We start from the raw sequence: 21263 nt of genomic DNA, 5'->3' as shown, positions 1-21263 counted from the left end.
GGTATCACGCAAATCATTATTTTGTCGTTAGGGAAATGTATTATAATGCTGGTATCTTGGGGCACAATCTGCGTGTGGAAAGACTTTATACTTATCTAGATTAAGCATAATGCTGGCTGGTGTTTGGTGAGCACTGTTTTGAGTTTATCTAATATAGGTACTGCGTCGACTTATGTACATAAAGAAAAAAAAGTACACCACTCAATGTAAAAATTGTAAAGACATTGTTCTACGACAGGAGACATTTTTGCTCTCAATGTTTAACTTTTTTTAACACTTATTGCTTAAATGATCTGTTTAAAAATTATCTGGTCTCTACATAGAAAATGTAATTTATAACTTTATAACTACACATAATTACATTTTGACAAATTATACAGTTTAAGATCAGAAAAGGTTAATGAAAATCTTTAATACAATCATTATGCTTTATTAATTTCATGTATTTATATATTTATGACAATATCGTCTCACCTAACCTTATTAAGTTACTAATTATAGTTATATTTCATAAATTTTGAATCAATAGGACATAAACTGGTAGGTAAATAATATCGTTTCAACCTCAGTTTTTTTTTCTAAGTGAAGAATATTTTTTTGAAAATCGTAGGACAGTTCTGAGTACAACTAACGTCAAAACTTAATAATAATTTTCTCATTAAACTAATTTACGTCACTTAAATTTCAAGTCGAATTCGAAATTGAGACCTCTATCTGGCAAGGGATTATTTATTTTAGAATTTTGTTTTTGTAAGATTGCACTTGGATTAGTTACTTATTCAAGTTAATTTAGTTAAACATCATCAAACATACATTCTAGGTTTACAGAGACTCTTGGAACAAAGGCTTAAACAGCTAGAAACAAATTTACAACATAAACACGAAATTATCTTTTTGAGCAAACGTCGAAATAATAAACAAAACCCCACCCCAGCCAGACAGCTAAAATACTTAACTTTACCCAATTCAAGAGATGAACGAAGTAAACAAAAGCGAACTAAATTAAGTGAATCAATAAATAAATATCAGATAATATATCGACAATATACAATTATTACAATTTACATATTTACTTAACGAACACAGCACAAAATTAAAATATGTATAAATGAAACCGGCTCAGTGAGTTCTTAATAAAAACGTCCCACTAGTTACAACCTACGTGAAAAATCAATTTACAAATAGTTTACATTATTACGAAACACGTATAACCTGATCCTGACAACAGTTCGTCTGTTGAATATCACTCTCCATTTTAAAATATACGTAAAACTATCGTTACGAGTAAATATATTCAATGTTCGATATTTTTCTTTACGTATATCGGTTTCTTAAAGCAATGATTTTATAAAAATACCTTTTACTAGAGTGAGGTGTTCTTGACACTTTGTATATGGATCGCCTGTCTACCGCTAGCTCTAGGCTTTTTACGACGAACATTTAACAACCACCAGTTTATCTTCTAACTTTGGTATACTGTGTACAAGTACGACGTTCCGCTCTAACGAATTCCATATAAGATTCAAAACAAGAAAAATATCAAATTCTCTGCTACGCGATCAAAGGTAACTTTTGTTTCATTACTATAAATTATTAAGTAGCGTTTTGCACCAGAAGTGTTCTAGAGTGAAATGTCTTTTACATTATTTTCCATCGAATGGCACAACATTCATTTCGTCCAATAGATTTTTATCAAATTATATTGAAAATCTGGTAAAGATTTTTTTAAACAATCAGCGTCGTTCTCGTATCGTGACATTTTACAATAATTATAATATTTCTTATTACGTTTATTATCAGTTAATTACGTATATGGTGTTATCGAAAATCGTATACATTGCACGTGTAACTGGCCTTCTCAAACTACAAAAAATGTATAGAATAGAATATAACCGAAACAGATTCACAGAAGCCACACTCGGTCCACTTAAGAACAAATGAACAACTCGTTGTGTCTCAAATTAATCTCAATAAAATTATTCACACTAAAACAATTGTACAATATTTAAATTCTACAAATTATTACGTACGTATTTACAAATTAGCATTTCGACAGCAATTAGAAATAAACGTCAAATATATTAAATAATAACAATATCGTTACTAATTGCCTTCTTATCAATGGTTAATTATAAGAGGTCCTTATGGTTTTGTGATTCAATATCATGAGGAAATTTTGAGATTTTGATCGTTTGCAAATTGCTTGATGTCGAAAATGAATAACTACTAGACACCTAGTTACGGAGGTGAGAAGTAAATAATTTGAAGCTCGGATAGATTTGCTACTAAGACATCTGAAGAAAGTTGTACAAAAAGATCAATAAATAATGAAGACAATCAAGCACTTTGCAAAAAAAATCCAATTATTAGCCAATCAGATGGTGAGAAGATAATACCAAAATGATAATTATCCATGTATTATAATCACATAATGTCGATGCAGTTTACTAACAATATACACTGCTTTTTTGGTAATTATTGGTATTGAGATTGTTCTATAAATAAATTTATACTTAACAACTGCAAAAATCTCTTCATCACACTATCATTACTCTTTATGCGATGTCACTAAGTTACTTACTAGTTATAATGTAATATTATCATGAAAAGTCCAACATACAATTTATACAAATTAAACTGTTCTAGTAACAGCGGTCACTGGATCGATTGTTTCAGATTCACCCACTTGTCGAAGCAAACATAAAGTTGAACGTTACAACTAAATGGACACCGAAAACCAACTTTTCAATGGCTTTAGTCAAATCTGAAACAGAGATCTGTTCACTGGGAGCGAGGAGCGCGGCGAGCCTACTGCGGCGAGGTCGGCGGACTCATGTTGTCGGGCTCATCCCCAGAGCCTGGCTCGCCTTTGGTCTTGTTCTCCTTCTTCCACTTCATGCGCCGGTTCTGGAACCAGATCTTGATCTGTCGCTCCGTGAGGCAGAGCGCATGCGCGATCTCGATCCGTCTCCTCCGCGTCAGGTACCGGTTGAAGTGGAACTCTTTCTCCAGCTCGAGCGTCTGGTACCGCGTGTACGTTTGCCGTCCTCGCTTCCTTTCTGAAATCAGATAAAGGTACATGTTAAAACGGAAAGAAATTAACATTCAAATCGAAAACTGTTTCATTACAAAATACGAGGCAGCCCTGCGAGCGCCAGACGGTAAAAACTGCATAGGCATTTCTGATAAATGGTGGTTATTTGTAAACAGCGAACACTCCCGGCGGAGTTAATTGAAAATTGTTTTGAGCTTATCAATTTTCTAATTGTTTTTGCTTGTCGAGTATTTCTCTTTGCTGTAACTACTTAAAAGAAATCTACATTGCTAATCGAGTTTTGACATTTACAGCGCAGAATCTAATACGATTAGGTTGAACTGGTCCAATTAGTAGAACTGAATCAAAAAGTAATTTTTCGCAATCATCCTCAAGCCATGTTGCCTTATTAACTGTTCACTCGTATTAGTCAGTGCCTCTGTGAATAAAAGTTGTGAGTGAGGGTGTGAGTTGTGTGCGATTTTGAGTTTGTCATTACTGTCTGAGTATAATACTGGTATATTTTGAGGTATATTTGTTGGCAATATTGAGGAAAAGCGTCACAGAACCAGCTCCTGCATGTTTGAGCCGGGCGATCCGCTACCGAAGCCAATTAAAATAATTTAAGACGCCGCGGGCCTTTTTCGTTTTGTAATCATTACTCTTCGAGGAAGATGCAAAGCCTATTATACACGGTTTAGATTCTCAGTAATTTGTATATAAAAAAAATACGAAACGCAACCAGATTCAAATGATGAATGAGACAAAGTTCACAAATAAAGCGCTTCATATAGCAAGGCCTTTATATTTACAGGTCAAATCTTTGATTGAGTTGAAGACAAAACGTCTTTCTTAATTTATGGCTTATCATACAACAATTGCCATGAATTGATGAGGCAATAGTCATTAAGATTTTATTAATAAGAAACGGGGACATGCATTTAGATTTTAAAAGTTAAGAAATCATTCCATCAACTTGGTATTTAACGGCATTAACATACCAAAAACTTTTGCCTTCAACATTCTTAGCCCAATTTTATACATTAACATGGAACATAAATCTTTGGGCTATTAAAACTCAGATAGTTGAAGTTTGAAAGTTGGAAACTTGTGCGTCGAAGCTGTGGTTTAACAACACGCGAAATTCAACAGACAAGCACGAAAGCGTTCGTAGAATCAGTAACATGGGATTATTACTGTTGACAATGCTTCAGAGAAAGATGGTGCGAAAAAAAGCAAAAACGGGTGATGTGATGACAAATGCATCGTTTTGTAAATGTTAGGACAAATCGTGACAGATGTGGACGTGTATATCAATTTAACTAAGGGTACTTTCAGGGACATTAGTCTTGATTTCGAATCGAAGTTGATTGACGCAAGGGCTTGGTACCATGCTTTCGTTTTTGATATACACTTGTATTGTGTTGTAAAAGTATTCGTCTTCATTTCGAACTAATTCGAACGTTAACGTTCCTAATCTTTTATGACATCCAATATTTGATCATTTATTATTAACTTTATGAGATACTTCATACTGCATTTATTATTACAAAAAATCGTGAGATAGCTAATTGGCTAAAGTAGCTTGTCCATGCGTGGTCATGACGAGATCGTATGGAATAGCAAAATTAGGTCTACAAATATCTTATGTTCTTATTATATTTGATCAGTTATTTGGTATAGGTATCTGTAAGTTACGGCTCAAGTTATGGTAACGTCAGTGAATCTAGTCACATTTAAAATAAAGTAAAATAAGTAAATATGCTTTGTTTATATTTCTACGAGCATTTCAAATTTAAAAAGCTCAAAAAGACTCGCTTCCAGTGTCTACAGGCGCCTGCAACGGATCCAAAATTATAGGCCACTTGTTGCGGGGGGAATTGATAACAGTCTCATCGCCCCGCGGTCGCATTCGAGTGTGCTGTATGAGCTTTTACCATGTTATTCAAGTCATTCAACACAATTTAAGTTTTCATTGAAGTTAACAAAATAAGAAAGTAGCGGCTGAAGTATTATACTTACTACGTTTATTAAAGACAGCGTTTAGGTTTATATTGAGGCGATTATTGTCAGTTATTTTCACTGTCTGTCATTGTACATTTACTACAAAAGAGATGTAATAGTCTAAACAAGACAATTATTACCTTTTGTGCGTTAAGCTGAAGTTAATACACTAAATACATAATTAAGTATAAGTGATGCGTGATTTATTTCAGATAAAACTCTTGTTCTTTTAACTATAAAAAGTTGGCTACAGATCTGTGAAAACTGTATTGAAATAAATGCTTTTTTGTACATTTCTAACCATGGGAGTTTATATTTATACGAAAGATGGAAATATGATCTTGAATAAATATGATAAAATAAATATCCGTCTGCATTCCTTCAATAATAAAGACATTATTGGACAAATTAAAGTAACATTCTAAAACCCTATGTAAAAAGATATTATGTGGCATAGAGCTATAAGAGCACTTACGCTGTTTTACATCAAATAAGCATGGTAATATTCCGAAGGAGAATCAGAAACACGTAATGTTGTATAGAGTCGTAAGAGCACTTACGACATTTTACATCGATGCTCGTTACATCCCAGCGGCATTATACGTAGCACTAGCTCGGATGCATAAAACATGATCCCGCGTCAGATTTAAACCGTATGTAATAAGAACATTAAGGGCTCGTGCACAATAACGAGACACACAATATTTTTGTAAAAAGTCGTAACCGTGGTACTCAAATTTAGCTTTTCTCTTGGGAGCTTTATCAAAGAATTCAATTTCAAATGACCTTACTAACTTTTCTGATTTAAATTTTGTAGCGTAGTTAATAAAATGCTTCTCATAGTAGATTTTTTTTATAATACCTTGTCAAAAGTTATTACATTAGAAACGAAAAATGATTTATAAAGTTATGGATAAAAATTAACAAAAATAAAAAAATAATTATGATGAAAACCCCTTACGCCTTTATGTCGTTAATTTTACAAACGAGCGTTTTCTGGACGCGCCCTCACTGAGCGGGCGGTTGAAACGTCGGAACTGTTCGGTGACACGTAATGATATTAGGTAGGTATTTCAAAATGGTTATAAATGTCTAATTTTCTCTTTGGAAAAACCGATTTTACGATTAACGTCCACTTGCAGGCTTTTTTAATTTAGATTTAAGTGGTCTTAAGTCCTGTCAGAGCCATACGAGAACTGTCAGTTTAAGCTCTAAATCGAGATTTAAAAAGCCCACAAGACGTCCTAAGAATTTAAAGCTTAAATGTTGATTAGTCTTCCAGTCATGTATTTACCAAACACAGAAGATCTTCGCATTTTTCACAGAAGGAATGCAATTCGCTTTTGAATGTGTTTTGTTATTTTTAGATAGATATACTTTAATATACGCAGTCATATCTAGAATATTACTTAAAAGATTATGAAATACAAGCATCAGGTAGTTTAGTGGTTTGGCTTCCAGGTTCATTTCAGAATTTATGCGCGAAATTACATTCGAAATTTACCATAAGATTTACGATGTCTGTTTGACGTGTGGTGTTTACAGTCTAATACCTCTTATTCCGAGAGGAGACCACTATGCGGCCGTGGGACATTTAAAGACCGAGATCAAACTAAAAGTGGATACAATTTAATCACCTAACATGTTGCCTTGTAAGTAGGGCAGTCGTTTTGTTTATTTTAAGCTAGTTTAATAAAATAAAAAATAAGTTTGTATTGTAATTTGATTTATATGGTCTCTTGATTCATAAATTAAATGGTATATAGGTAGGTATTTAGGTTATTTTTATATTGATGCTACTTATTTAAGATAAAAAAATATCTATAAAGTTTCATTCCGCTCCAGGAAATCGTGTTTAAGTATATGATCATCATCATCATCATACGCAAAATGGACTAAAATTAACTTAATTCTACAAAATTGTTGCCAAGTTTAAGTATTTTTTGTCGTGCTCTAAGTTGTCGATTGAGTCATTAGACAAGCATGTTTATTACCTATATTCATGTTAAAAATACCTTAGTTTACCCATGAATCAAAATAAACGTTAATTTACCTACGTCACCCAGAATGTAAGATAATAAGAAGTTAAATATGAAACTACAAAATTAAATTAAATTGTCCGAAAAACAAGCGTTCAAACTGCCACGTCTGGCCCGTCCGTCTGAACACATGATCGCAGCTTTAGAAGCTTTGGACGCAGCGCTGCATGTGTCGAGCGTACATAAATCATGCGAGGGGTGGGGAAGGGGGGCAACAAAATCGGGGGCCACTTTCACGACAGAGTCCGTGGACGTTCGAGAACTTTGCACGGACCAAGGAAACAATACGAAGTTTTTTGGGCATTTTGCACGAAGTGAAAATCTTGGGAAACGTGATAGAAATAATGGGGACTTATTTATGGATGTTTTGTGGATGTCGACGATTGTCTGAAGTTTGTTTGGTCTTTTAAAGAATGGCTCGAGGCTGCGGAAACGTTAAGAAACAATTTACATTGGTAAAGATAACTTTGGAAGTGATGTTACATTTAGTCACTTATTTTTTCGTGGCTTTAAAAATCTACTAAAGCTCTTAAAAAAAATGAAATAGTCTCTAATGCATATTTTCATTAATATGCACTTGGGTGTAACGTTATATATTTTCAAATACTTGTCTCACCATATGATACATATTTTCCTTGTTTAAATTTCGTTGCAATGTCGAACATCCTTTCGTTTCCTTCCTCCTCTTACTGACATAATTAATTTTATGTTCAAGTCTAAAGTTGAAGGTAATTTTCAGATTGCAAACCCAATGAATCTTTTCCATTTTAACGTAAACTACTTACAACTTTACCTACGAGTAGGTAACGTGACAGCTGACTGACTGAAACACAATTTACAGCTAACTATCCAAAACAATGATAGACACTTGAAAAAACGTGTTCTTTGAGGATTATGGAACTATGAACTGATTAGAAAGTAAGAAAGAAGACTAAGAAGAAACTGAGAAGTGATTTTTAAATTTTTTTACAGGAGAAAAGAAAGGTTAGTCAATATTTTTACTCGTATAAGAGCAAAGCCACGGAGTAAAATTAGTCTTAAAATACACGTCTCTTTAAACTGGTAACGTTCCCAGGCACCTAAGGTCAGCATTCATTTGTCTGGATTGAACGCGCTAAAATATTGACTTTCTACTTTCTCAAACTCATATCTGCATCAATGACGAAGTTACGAAAAACCTCCTTATGATTAACCCTATAGTGTTGCTTTTGTAACTACATGACTCATGCAGATATGAGGTTGAGAAAGTAAGTTGTCAATATTGAGCGGTTTTAGCGCTACTATCGCGGATCACATTTGTACTGATTACAGAACCCTATGCATTGAATGGCTGAGGGTCAAAAAAGAGGTCTGATAACAAGCCCTTATTTATCAAGACGCTGTGAGGGATTAAATTTTGAATTGAACGAAACGTGGCTGTGATAGTTTTGAGGGCGAAACTTCTTAAAAAAGATAAAACCTGAGCAAAGTCCCAAAACTTTTATTTGGTCAAACCGTGTCATATTATGCTTAAATAAATTACATCAATCCACGTTACTGGGTGCTACAAAATTATAATGTTTATAATAAATTCCAATTCTCTTGTGAACTGTCCCTTTGTAGCTGTGAGCTTTCTAGACACCTAGTACCTGTTTTTGGTAAAACTTACTATGTGAAAGTTTAATGAAGTCATTGTATATCATTGAACTGTATTATAACATTTGTAACGTAAATAATCCTGACCTAAAACATAATCCCTAATTGTTGTGGTTATAGATATTCAAGTACACAATATAAAAAAATGATTAAAATAATGTTAAGAGGTCTTTAAAGGCATATTACCCGTACACTTATGTATACGTAGGTATGAAGCTTTTTTATTTGAATTCATAAGTCGAAAATCATATTCAACCACATATTCCACGAGCCATTAAAATACGTGTACGTGTATCGAGCGAGCCTAAATACCAAATTCATCAAGGGATGACAAGTGAAAAGAGCTTTTAATTTAATTCGTTGCAGCTCTGCGCCCGAGGAACACGAAAAAATACACCGACAGCTTGAAGCGATATCGACAATCAATAATTCATGTCCTACAATTTCATACATTTTCCATAGAACAAAATCATCGCATCAACCACATTCGCCACAAACGAATGAATACCTTATGCGGAGAGAAATAAGCTACACTGTCTCAACTGCAGTTACTGTGTTTTAGGCTGTTTAGCATGGTTGTGGCCACTCAGTGTATTGCAACATCGTACATGATATCAAACTGGTATTCAGATTAATGCAATTTCTCTTAAACGCCTGCACGTCATAAATAAAATTGCTGGTTTCCGACATTTCGGCCGCATTGGAGGTCGGTGTGTTGTACCTTTTAATTGATAATGCATTATCTGGAGAACCAAGGGATTATTGTAGGGCGCGGTTCCGTTAGTGGTGTCACCGTTCTGTTACTACGTTTGCCATAGGTTCTCCTGACGTTTAAGTTAGTGATTGTTCAAAATGTTCTCTCGACTATAACTAACGCGGAACTTAAAAATTTCAACTGCTCTATGACTGAATTGTGATTATTGCAGGTGGTAGGACCTTGTGCAAGGTCCGCCCGGATTGCTACCACCATCTTGATGCTTGAAGCAGCAGTGCTTGCACTGTTGTGTTTCGGCGTGGAGAGTAAGACAGCCGGTGAAATTACTGGCACGTGAGGTATCCCATCTTAGGCCTCTAGGTTGGCAACGCGTCTGCAATACCCCTGGTGTTGCAGATGTTTATGGGCGGTGGTGATCTCTTACCATCAGGAGACCCATTTGCTCGTTTGCCATCCAATCAAATAAAAAAAAAAATTGTAGGATAAACCAAATCAGCTTGCTTCCTAATCATGGAGCTATATGTTTTTTTTTTTACAAAATTTGACATTTGATTTTTAGGGATCTCTAAGGCCGACTTTTAATTGCTTTCATTTTAAGGTCGATGCCATTTAGTTACGTCGGTGGCCACGGTGACTTCATTTATCTTATAGTTTTTAATCTATAGAATAAATTTCAGTACATTTTTAATCGTTGAACTGTATAAGTACTTCCTAGGTGGCTACAGCAAACGGTGTATAAGTTTATCTTATTCGATTTGTATCAGTTTTGATATGTAAAATGTCACAGAATTCAAAACTTTGTACAAGATTGCATGATTTATAATTATAAATAAAGATAACTTACAAAACATTAAAATAAAAAAGACACACTTAACCCAACGTCTTATATTATTAATTTGTTTCATTCAGTTAATCATAATTTGTTAACGACGAAAACAAAGATGTGTCGATTTGGCAATTGACATAACATTGCCTAAATATAAAGCGTAGTACACATTCGAGCCAAAGTTACGCGCCAAAAAACTATGGCGACCCTACAAACTAAAACAATTTGTGAGCACCACACTGATAACATCAGCCCAAATACGATGGATGGCAAAACACGCAACACTATAATTATAATAACATTTATACATTTCATGAGTAATGAAGAAAAACGAAACACAGCCACATCCAGCTATAACACTATATCTTAACTCGAAAGAAATAAAGTTGAAAATGAATCTTCTGGGGTGTCTCCTCCATGTGTCGGGTTACGAACATGTTACATGACAAATTCAAAAAAGGTGGAATGATCATTGAATTACATGTTTTTACCTACTGAAAATTGAGTCTAAGTATTCAGTAATTATTTGTGGACTCATTAATGTGGTCGGAAGTATTTTCATTGGTACTTAATTAAGTCCACTCGACCCGTTTTGTACTTGTAGATCAATTTAAAAAAATAATATTAAGAACTAACTTTGAAATTAAAGTGATGCCGATATTAAACTGGTGAGTGGTTTAAATTTGCGTTAAAATGATGCAAAATGATTGCAGTAAAGTTTATTGATTGAAACAGACTCGTATCTTTACTGATTTATCTTCGTTGTTGAGTATAGCATTTTGTTTAGAATATTTTTAAAGGTTTCAGAATTTAAAAGGCACAACAGATCCCTTAATAGAATCTCTCAGGTGTCTGTCTGTCTCAGCCAATTTGCTTCGAAACTAGTGAATGGATTGAGTTGAACGAATTTTAAGCAAGGGATTTTGGGAGAACTAGAAGATAGAAAAAAAATGCAAATGATTTAACCTCAAATATGTATATTTTTTATTGAAAGTTTTGAAGTAACTTTAAAAGATAGGCAGACATTGACCGCGTTGGTATGGTAGGAACTAATGGGAATAGGTGGAAATGATAAAACAAATAAATATGTTTGCTTCTTCGTAGCTTGGGCTAGTTCTGTACTAAACGTCTTATGATTGGGTTCATATTCTGATTGATACAAGTACCTACATTAAAAACGGCATCATAACATGTTGTACTCGATCAAATCGGCCTATTACACGATTCTCTGAAGATCAAAACTGTCATCAGTGTGTCAAAAAAGGCGTGCAGCCTTCGACCTGTTTTATTTTTTGAGGATTTGTATAACCACTGAAAAATTTCAGTACATTTCATCAGTTACTTGGTAAGTTATTTTGTCAGCACTAGGTATTTGTAATAAATTGAGCAAAAAAACGTTTTCTGTATTTGCATACGTCAAAATAATAGCTAAATCAGGACTGTTGGCAGAAAAATAATGAATACCCCGTCACCGAGCACAAAGACATCACTCTCAGCCGCCGACACTGATTCGCGTCGTGTTGCGAAATGGAATGTTATTCAGCGTAAATTTCGTATACGCCAAAAATTACGCGAGCCCAGTCGGGGATTGAACGAAATTCCGCCCGCAAAAAAGGTGTCAAATGAAATATTCAAATATATTTTAATATAATTCATGCGGCGGGCATTTCATTTCTCTCCCTGGTAATGGAATGCTAAATTTTCGGGCGAACAAAAAATATATATTAATGCGCGTACCTAATAGCTTATACAAACTCGTTTGTTGGGCATTGTTGCTCACAATGGGTGCCATAACTCGACGTCGCGGGCACGGACGGTGACGTCTTTGTTAGGCTGAGCTTTGTGAGCGCAGCTCCGCCTGTCGCTGCGTCGGCGCTGCCGCTAAACAATCCTCTAATGTGTGACATCGCTCACTCCTGGACTTGGCTAAATGTTCAATCGCTACGCAGTTTTAATCGATGTAGTGGCTATGGTAGCCAAAATTATATTTGTTACGGGATGTAAGTCATGATTATCTTTGATGAGCTCCCGATATTTTGATGCATTTAGATGGATTATTAAAGGCAATCATGGTCTACCATAACGTAACAAATATAATTAATGTAAATAATTATAAATAATTAAAAAATAAAAACTACTATGGTAGCCAAATCAGATGTTCATCTAACAAAACTAGTTTACTGCAACACGCCTCGTTTGACCATCTTGCCCAAGTAATTTTCTTTATTTACTTTTAGATAGTTTCAGATTCAACGATGATTTTTATGACACTTCTACAAAGTTTTATCAAAAACATGTCTAAAATGTTTAATCAAGACATCTACTACGACAATCAACGTAATCGAATTTAGTAGATATAGTGAGCCACTCCAAAACTATTACTCAAATGAAATCCATAATTCATGAACTCATCGAAACGTGAAAAAAACTGTCGAATGATCCTTACAGAAATGAGCTCTTACAGAAATGAGCCCACACGAAGGTGGGCGGCTGGCCGACTAATTACCTGTTTTGTTCGACCATTACTATAATTTGCAGCGGGAAAAGCACGAATGAATATTTGAAAAGGCGATGGAAGGTGAATAATTGCGTCGGATCACGAAGTGAAAAGTTATGAAAGGTGCCGGCGAAGGCGATTTTTCAACGCCCGCCGTGAAAGTGAAAATCTTAATGAAAAAGAAAATATTCAATCAAAAACACTCCTGCTGATATGGCGCGGCGTAGCGTATCTATATTGATATCTAGATTAGACCCAACGTTATTATTATTAAGAAGAATATGTATAATCGTAAGCTTTCCTTTGGAAATTTCATGATGTTTTACAAAAATAACCAATTACTATTTATATCAATGACTCTATTTCTTCTGAGTTTTTTTGCTGCTTACTTATGTCTAGTTTATTTACGCAAAACAAATCATTATTCTTCGTGTACGCGTAAAAAGTAAGCGCTGCTTGCAAATTCCATAATTTTTCAAAACATATTTAGCCTTAAACATTAACAAATACTCCAATAAGCAATGAAACTATACAATTCTTTTGAGAAAAAAAAACAATGACAGATCAAGATCACGTTCCAAACAAAAACTTAGTAAACTAGGTGCCTAAAAATTCATCTCAGCGTAATGCCGAGCTTGGAACGCATTAGGGCTCCAAGATGAGCTTCGCCACGGGACAGAGAGCCCCTGGGGCCTCCCCCAGAGCTGGGGGCGGGCGGTCTCCGCTCCAGAGAATATTTGACACGGGTCTGGCAGATAGACAGGCCGGTCATGTGTGATACCGTACAGGAAGGGGGCGCCTTTTTTCCGCTCCTCTATCGACGTGGCTAGTCTATACGTATATATGAATATGTTTATGATTTATGTGCTAACGCACATGTGCACGCATGATGCGTCGCTTTTTGTTCGTCTAATGACGCGGACCGGCTTAATGGCATTAATGAGTTTCATGTGATGATGGAATTAAATTTCAATATCTATTAAAGTAATTTACTAGGACGAGTACCTACAATTATAGCTATGCGTTCTAGTAGCGGTTGCGTGACATCTTGATTAATCATGATCGTCTTTTTAGGCTTTTGTATCTTCCACTACTGCGGATTTTTTTTAAATCATGGGCAATATGATATACCTAAGCATCAAGAGCAAACAAGAGTTCAGAAAAATATTATACAAGAAGTAGTTGTAATTAACTATTTTATTCTTACTTTACTACATGTTTAGTTCAATTCAGTTCTCATCGAAATATCGATTAGTATCTATTTATTATATAAAATGTGTCATTCCATTCACTAGACGTTTCAGGGTGTTTTAATTGTGGTTGCCAAATATTTGCATACATTGGCCTGTATTCAAAATGAACGGCATTTGAATCAAGTTCCAATGAAAAACCCTTGCATCTGATGTACCTACAGTCAAACTAATCCAACCATTATTTCGGATAAATGTTAAGACACAGTGTAGGTGTTTCAATTCGTTATGGTAAGTAAGAAAATGGAATTTAAATGCCACATAATAAGTTCGGCTTCGGCGGCTTAGTGGCGGTCAAACTTTGATTGGCGTTCTATCCCAACGTTTAATTAATGTCCGCTGAGTTAACCTTACCTCGAGACGGGGACAGCTAGCGCCTCGAGCGAGATAGCTAGTCTTTGTAAATGTTGCCAGTTAATCAGGTTGAACTTCGCGCTGGGAGATTTAGAGGCTTGAACTTTTGTAGACAAACTTGGCGGAGTCACGGCTTCAAAATGAAGGATTTAAGCGAATTGAAATCAAATGTTATAGAGGCTTTAGAGTTGTGAACCTTGTACGTTCTAAGATGAGATGAGTACCTATAATAGCTACAAATTCATGACAACAGTAACACGTATACACCAAAAACAGCCTATAAATATAGGTTGCAAAGTGGCACGGGTTTAATTATTTCATTAGAATTTTATAGTGTTCTGATACTTAGTTGTAATCGCAAATTATACGTAAATGACTGAGTTATTGATTATATTATAGTTGCTTTGCCAAAATATCAATTAATGATTATTATTAACTGGGTACACTGTACTGTACCGATTATACTACAATGAAGTACACTCACACATTACAAAAAAGGAGCAGTAAACCGTCTTCATACAAACGGCCGGAACGCGAGTTATACCTACGCGCCACGAATTCTCAGCATACCTCAGCAACCATCAGTCGCGAGTGCTCCGCGGTTACGTACGGACTCACGCGCATTTATTACGTATCTTAATATGTCACAACGATATAAACAGTATTGTTTGGTGTACGAATGTCTAAATACATCTAATATAAGCAGGTATTGGCGCACTCAAAAATATATTTTGTAACATTACATCCAACCCATTATCTAGCAAATAAACCATTTCATTTCAACAAAAACGTGCAGCAAAAATACGCAGGTGGTAGGACCTTGTGCAAGGTCCACCCGGATTGCTACCACCATCCTGCTCGCTAATCCTGCCGTGAAGCAGAAGTGCTTGCACTGTTGTGTTTCGGCGTGGAGAGTAAGACAGCCGGTGAAATTACTGACACTTGAGGTATCCTATCTTAGGCCTCTAAGTTGGCAACGCATCTGCAATCCCTTGGTGTCTATGGGCGGTGGTGATCTCTTACCATCAGGAGACCCAATTTTTCGTTTGCTATCCAGTCGAATAAAAAAAAACGTAGGTAGGTGAAGTTATTTATCAGAATGCGAATTTTTTATACTCTTAAATTCAACAGTAAAGATTTTCGCACATCCCAGAAGAGGCGCAAATACTTCTCCGCAGCTAATTTGTAGGTATCAAATATAAGTAGTGATGAAGCCAAATATATAAAACCGTTTAAAACATAGTACGTTTTGCGGTTTATTAAAGTAACTTAAAATTATTTTTTGTTAAACACTACTTAGTCCATCTTTAAACCTCTCTCAATCCTTTAATTTCATGTGACATTATCAAATCAAATACATAACTGAAGAGTGACATTTACATAGTAGAGTAGGCAGCCCTGTCGCGCGTTTGTGTACCGAGCCGGCGTAGGTATTTATATCAAGGACGCTGCCGAGACGGAATCCTGCTCCTTTTTTGTACTGTGACACTGATTGTATAAATTTGTCTATCATCGACGATAAGTTAGTACTTTCTGGGCTCTTCGCCGTAACATAGATGTAACTGCGCCTGACTATACTATCATATTCTAGGTATGCATTTCAGCGGACTAAGAACTCAAAAAGATCAATCCACGACTATTTCGAGCCTCGAAATAACGACTATTTGCTTGATAATCCATAGGCCAAATTGCTATGGTGGGCTGTATTCAACTTTATCAATCAAATTAAAAAGATTTTAAAAATCTTTAAATTTGGTAAATGTTAAAAAACTGGCAACTCCAACCACAACACATTCAGAACCACTGGAGTCATATCAATGTGTGAGTAACATCCTGTATGACGTGAGTGTGTATGTGTGAGTGGCTGCGGCCGACGTGTATTAATGGGGTTGGTGGATATGAATGTGGGTGTGCGTAGATAATTATAAGAACGTAATGGTTTTTTAATAAGCTCCCAATCTTTTTTACCCCATTTTTTACCCATGTAATCTACTTTAGTTTTTGTCGGCACATAAGTCGATCTTATTTTTAATGGAAATTATAGAGCAGCCGCTTAATGTGGTTAAAATTGAACACTTTAAAGTTACATGGTATTGCAAAATGCGAGCATAATTACGTATATTATGTATTTACATTATGGCCATTTATCTCTAGGTAGGTACTACATTTGTAAGGAATTGATACTTGATTACAACGCCATCTGTAAATAAAGTACGGAACTTTAAACTAAGTTAGAGTTGTTACGGGCGCAAGAGGTAGAGTTTGGAATCCAAATCGATTAATATTTTATGTATGTATGCATCTGTTGAAAAATTTTTACTTTACACGACATTTTTTAATCGTTCTATGACTAAAGATTCCTAAAATGTGAAACTGGATCTTGAACAGTACATCTCATAGGTACCCATAATTAAACAGGATCACATACCAGAGGTACAGATGTGGGTAGTGCAGGGAAAAGTCGGATTTCAGTCGGAATACGGCGCAGCCAAAATGTCAATCAATTATTATTACATGAGTGACATTTTCAAATCGATTCATATGGAACGTTATTATTTAGTGTCAAATGTGGAAATAAAAGATGTTCGGCTGTACGAAGGGCACTGGAGCTAATACGGTTTAGCCGTTGAGTAGTTACGAGAGGACATAGGAATAGACATACATACATACATACTTACATACATACATACCCGTCAAACACATAACCCTCTTTCTTCGCAGTCGGGTGAAAAAAACTAAAACAAATGGCCCAGAGATAACACACAATCTACAACATCGATTCGAGACAACGACCAACCAATAGATACCCAAACCCTTAGGTATCTGCTACGAACTCTGTAACTCCTGTTTTCTCTTAGTGAAATCTTTTAAACATAGTTGGTATAGTACAAGTATATAATCTTCCTGAAAAAAATCACTACCGAAAATACATGATACCTGAACCGTTCCGAATTGCCTATCCTGGGTAAAAATATCAAAGCACAAAAATGCCATCCGTCAAAGTCACCGCCTAAACCGGAAAGTCAGTACCGCACAGAATTAGAAATATATTTTTATCCGTCACTCCCGCCACCCCTCGAAAAAAAAAACGTTATGCAAATAATAGCACGTGTAAATACAAGGGGAGAATAGGGGTTTCTTACTTTAATAAAAACATTCAAGATTCTTCTGTGTTTGAGGGTTCTATCTAATAAGGTAGAGAGAAATTAATCTATAATTTGAAACGACATTTACGCTCTATGAAATTAATTATATTTTTTTTTTAAGTATTACTTCGGGGTTTGAGTAATTATTTTAATTAAGTTTTTGAACTTGAGATTCATGCCGAGGAAACTTTGCATAAATGATTATATTCGTATGCTTCCTTTTTTTTTATTCGACTGGATGGCAAACGAGCAAGTGGGTTTCCTGATAAGAGATCACCACCGCCCATAGACACCTGCAACACCTGGGGGATTGCAGATGCGTTGCCAACCTCCTCTAGGTCTCCTTAGGCCTAAGGTGGGATACCTCAAGTGCCAGTAATTTCACCGGCTGTCTTGCTCTCCACGGCGTAACACAACAGTGCAAACACTGCTGCTTCACGGCAGGATTTAGCGAGCAAGATGGTGGTACCAATCCGGGCGGACCTTGCACAAGGTCCTACCACCTGCAAAACACCTTTCCTCTCAGATTGGGAGCGCTTGGTCTATATTTCCTATGCAGGCTCAGTGCGTAATAGGAACTTAACACGCACCATTTAATTTCTTACCTTACGATAGGCACTTTGTAGTACCTGTCCTTTTTAGGGTTCCGTAGCCAAGATGGCAAAAACGGAACCCTTACAGTTTCGCCATGTCTGTCTTTCTGTCTGTCTGTCCGTCCGCGTCTTTTCTCAGGGAGTATCAATGCTAGAAAGCTGTAATTTTGCACGAATTTATATGTTAACTATGCCGACAAAATGGTACAGTAAAAAAATAAAAATAATTTTTTTTTTAGAGTACCATAGACGTAAAAAAAGTGGGGGTGATTTTTTTTTCTCATCCAATCTTGTAGTATGGGGTGTCGTTGGGTAGGTCTTTTAAAACCATTAGGGGGTTGATAAAACGATTTTTCGATTCAGTGATTTGTTTGCAAAATATTAAACTTTAAAGTGCACTTTTTCATTAAAATCGAGTGGAAAAATTTGAAAAAATTCAGGATGGTCGTAAGTATATAAAACTTACAAGGAAAACTATAACGGTTAAGTTTTTTTGAGAATTATTAGTAGTTTAAGAGTAAATATCAGCCTAAGGTATAAAATATACCTAAACTAGGAATATTCCGTAAAAAATACGAAATCCTCAGAAAAATATTACATAATTTTTTCGTAATGGCTACGGAACCCTATTTGGCCGGTTTTTTTACTTATATATCTTTACCAATAAAATAAACAGGTACACATAGATAAACACACTAACAGTGTTTGCTTATAATATACTTATATATGTAAAGGATAATTTTTGGTACTTTTTGAATAGATTTTTTTAATTTTCCCATCCAATAGGGATGTTGACTCCACCAATCAACTGACGTACTTTTTATGAGCTGTCAAAACACAATTCTCCTATAGAGTTTGATTGGAAATAGCAACATATGACGTCACTTGCTCGCCAACTCAATCAACTAACTATTTATTTGTTTTAAAGCAACAAAAATCTAATTTTGCAGTTAATCAAAAATTAATCTGGTTTTCAGGGCTAAAATAAAGCGTTTTTTTTACTGGAGTCGTGTCTTCGAATTATTTAATGGTGTCAACATCCCTATTCTAAAAATAATGTCATGACTAGAAAGGCATCCCTGATTAATTAAGACTACTTCATCCCAGCAAAGCACAAAATTCCCGAGGGACGTATCTGTATAGATGAAAGCTACGGGGAATAGCTAGTATGCATTGAATATAATCGTTGATCAACAATATCAACATACATACATCAGTATACGGATATCGTATAAAGTCAACCTACATCGGAAACGGTGCCAACTCAATCTGAAATTCTTATTTCAGGATGAATATCAGTTAAAGAAGAATGGCGTTGGGGACATTGATACGGCACAAAGGACTTCGGATCCAATCTATTGGTGCATTTATCGACATTGTTCGATAATCGATCCACCATGCTGACAATGGGTGACGTCACGATTACTTGAGAGAAAATCGGTAGGTTCTGTAAAAGGAAAATGAAGATAGTGATAAGACTACTTATAATACTATTTAGTGACTCTGTATATTATTTAGTGACTAATTTAATTTGAATTATCTACGAAATTAAAAGTTATTTTTAAATTTCATCTGAATTATTGCAGTTTTATATTCAACTACCCGCGGCTTCGCACGCGCAAACCAGTTGAATTATTGATATTCCGGAATTTCACAAAAACTCCCGTGGGAATTTCCAAAAATTAAAACGTGAATTTCAATAAAGCTGCATAAAAAGATCCGTGCTTTTAATGCCTCTACTCCTAGCTGTAAGAAATTTGGAATTTTGTTAGGATTTCGGGATAAAAAAATAACCTATGTATTCGTATTATTCCATACATACAGCTATCGCAACAGATATCATCCAAATCCGATCAGGACTAGGGAGTAGGATGTAAAATAAATGTACCAAGTTATCGCCTACTTAATTGCAGATTTAATAAATCAAAAGAAATGGTAAGTACCTCGCCTACATGTGAGGTGTGGACGAATTTATGGCACTTGAGGTATTGTTATTTTAGTAATTTAGGCTGGAGACGCAGCTACAGTCCTTCAGCATTGCCGGTGTCCATAGGCGGTGATACTCATCAAACATAGCACTAATAGGAGGTATTTTGCAGGCACGTCAGCTGGTAACGTTTACAAAAAAAACATTTTAATATACTAGTATCCGTACAATACTGTTATGTTTGCGACAGTAACCATCAGTTGATCAATTTATTCCTGTGTTATTTTTTTCATAAATAAATAAAGAGAAGATTGGCCTTGTCTCGCAAAATAAAAATTGGTCGAAATTTGACTAGAAAATTTGTAGCCCTAACCGCATTTGAAACAATTCACCCACAGCAAAACAAATACGCCCATACATACGCCTATTCAACAGCGCTCTTTCAGCGCAAACGGCCGAAATCAGAAGCAGGCACCGAAACAAATTCTCGTATTCAATCATCGGGTGCTCACAAAAGCCTTGGGCTGATAACTGTACAATGAAATGTAACAAGTCGTCTATCCACCATTGTGTGCGCGACCTAAGGGGGGGTGGGGGGACCCATTATATTTCCATTTCCACCTCGATTCGCGGCGACTTATCTCGGCCTACCTCGGACTAGGTAAGTCTATCTTTCTGCGCCGTTAGGCACGGTATACATCATTGGCAAGGGTGTTGTTTTGGGTAAAGGCGTGAAGGTAACGATGAATAGAAAGGCTTTGGCAGGAGATGAGGAACGACTTCGGGATTGGTTAAAGAATAATAAAGTCAAAAGATGAAGTAAATTATTTTTTAGTAACGTGACCCGGGACTATTGTAGCTGGGGGGATATTGTATCTGAGCCGTCTGATGGCGTCGTTACGACACCATGTTCTTCTCGGCCATTTAACGTTGTGTTCGGCAGAAGACTGTCTTCACACAACACACATGAACATGGTGAACATGGCGTCGTAAGGACGCCGTCAGACGGCTCAAATACAATATCCCCCCAACTACAATAGCCCCGGGTCACCTTACATGTAACTTATCTTTACTACACATAGTTCTAAGAATATAAGAACTAGGAGCTTTTAACCTTGCTTCGTTACTAGTTTACTACACGTGCAAGAAAGCTACGTCAGTGCGTTGGTGTTGGTAAGTACTTATGTGCTTTCGTACAAAAAACCACTGTCTTCCACACGCCAAACAGATTTAACTATCAGAA

The 21263-nt window shown here is 35.8% G+C and overlaps 1 protein-coding gene across 4 annotated transcripts in view; it reads right to left on the bottom strand.

Moving 5' to 3' along the window:
* Nucleotides 1-412: 412 nt before the first annotated feature.
* Nucleotides 413-21263, bottom strand: part of LOC141434085 (homeotic protein antennapedia-like) — a 227255-nt gene continuing 206404 nt past the window's right edge. For all 4 annotated transcript variants that reach the window (XM_074096369.1, XM_074096367.1, XM_074096370.1 and 1 more), the window contains one exon: nt 413-3059. In XM_074096369.1, the coding sequence (XP_073952470.1) occupies nt 2809-3059 (251 nt within the window). In that variant the 3' untranslated portion in view covers nt 413-2808. The remainder of the gene's footprint in view (nt 3060-21263) is intronic.

This window comes from Choristoneura fumiferana, chromosome 13 (genome assembly GCF_025370935.1).
Source record: "Choristoneura fumiferana chromosome 13, NRCan_CFum_1, whole genome shotgun sequence".
Lineage (NCBI taxonomy): Eukaryota > Metazoa > Arthropoda > Insecta > Lepidoptera > Tortricidae > Choristoneura > Choristoneura fumiferana.
The sequence above is the reverse complement of the archived record's forward strand: the minus strand, read 5'-3'. Positions and strand labels throughout refer to the sequence as shown.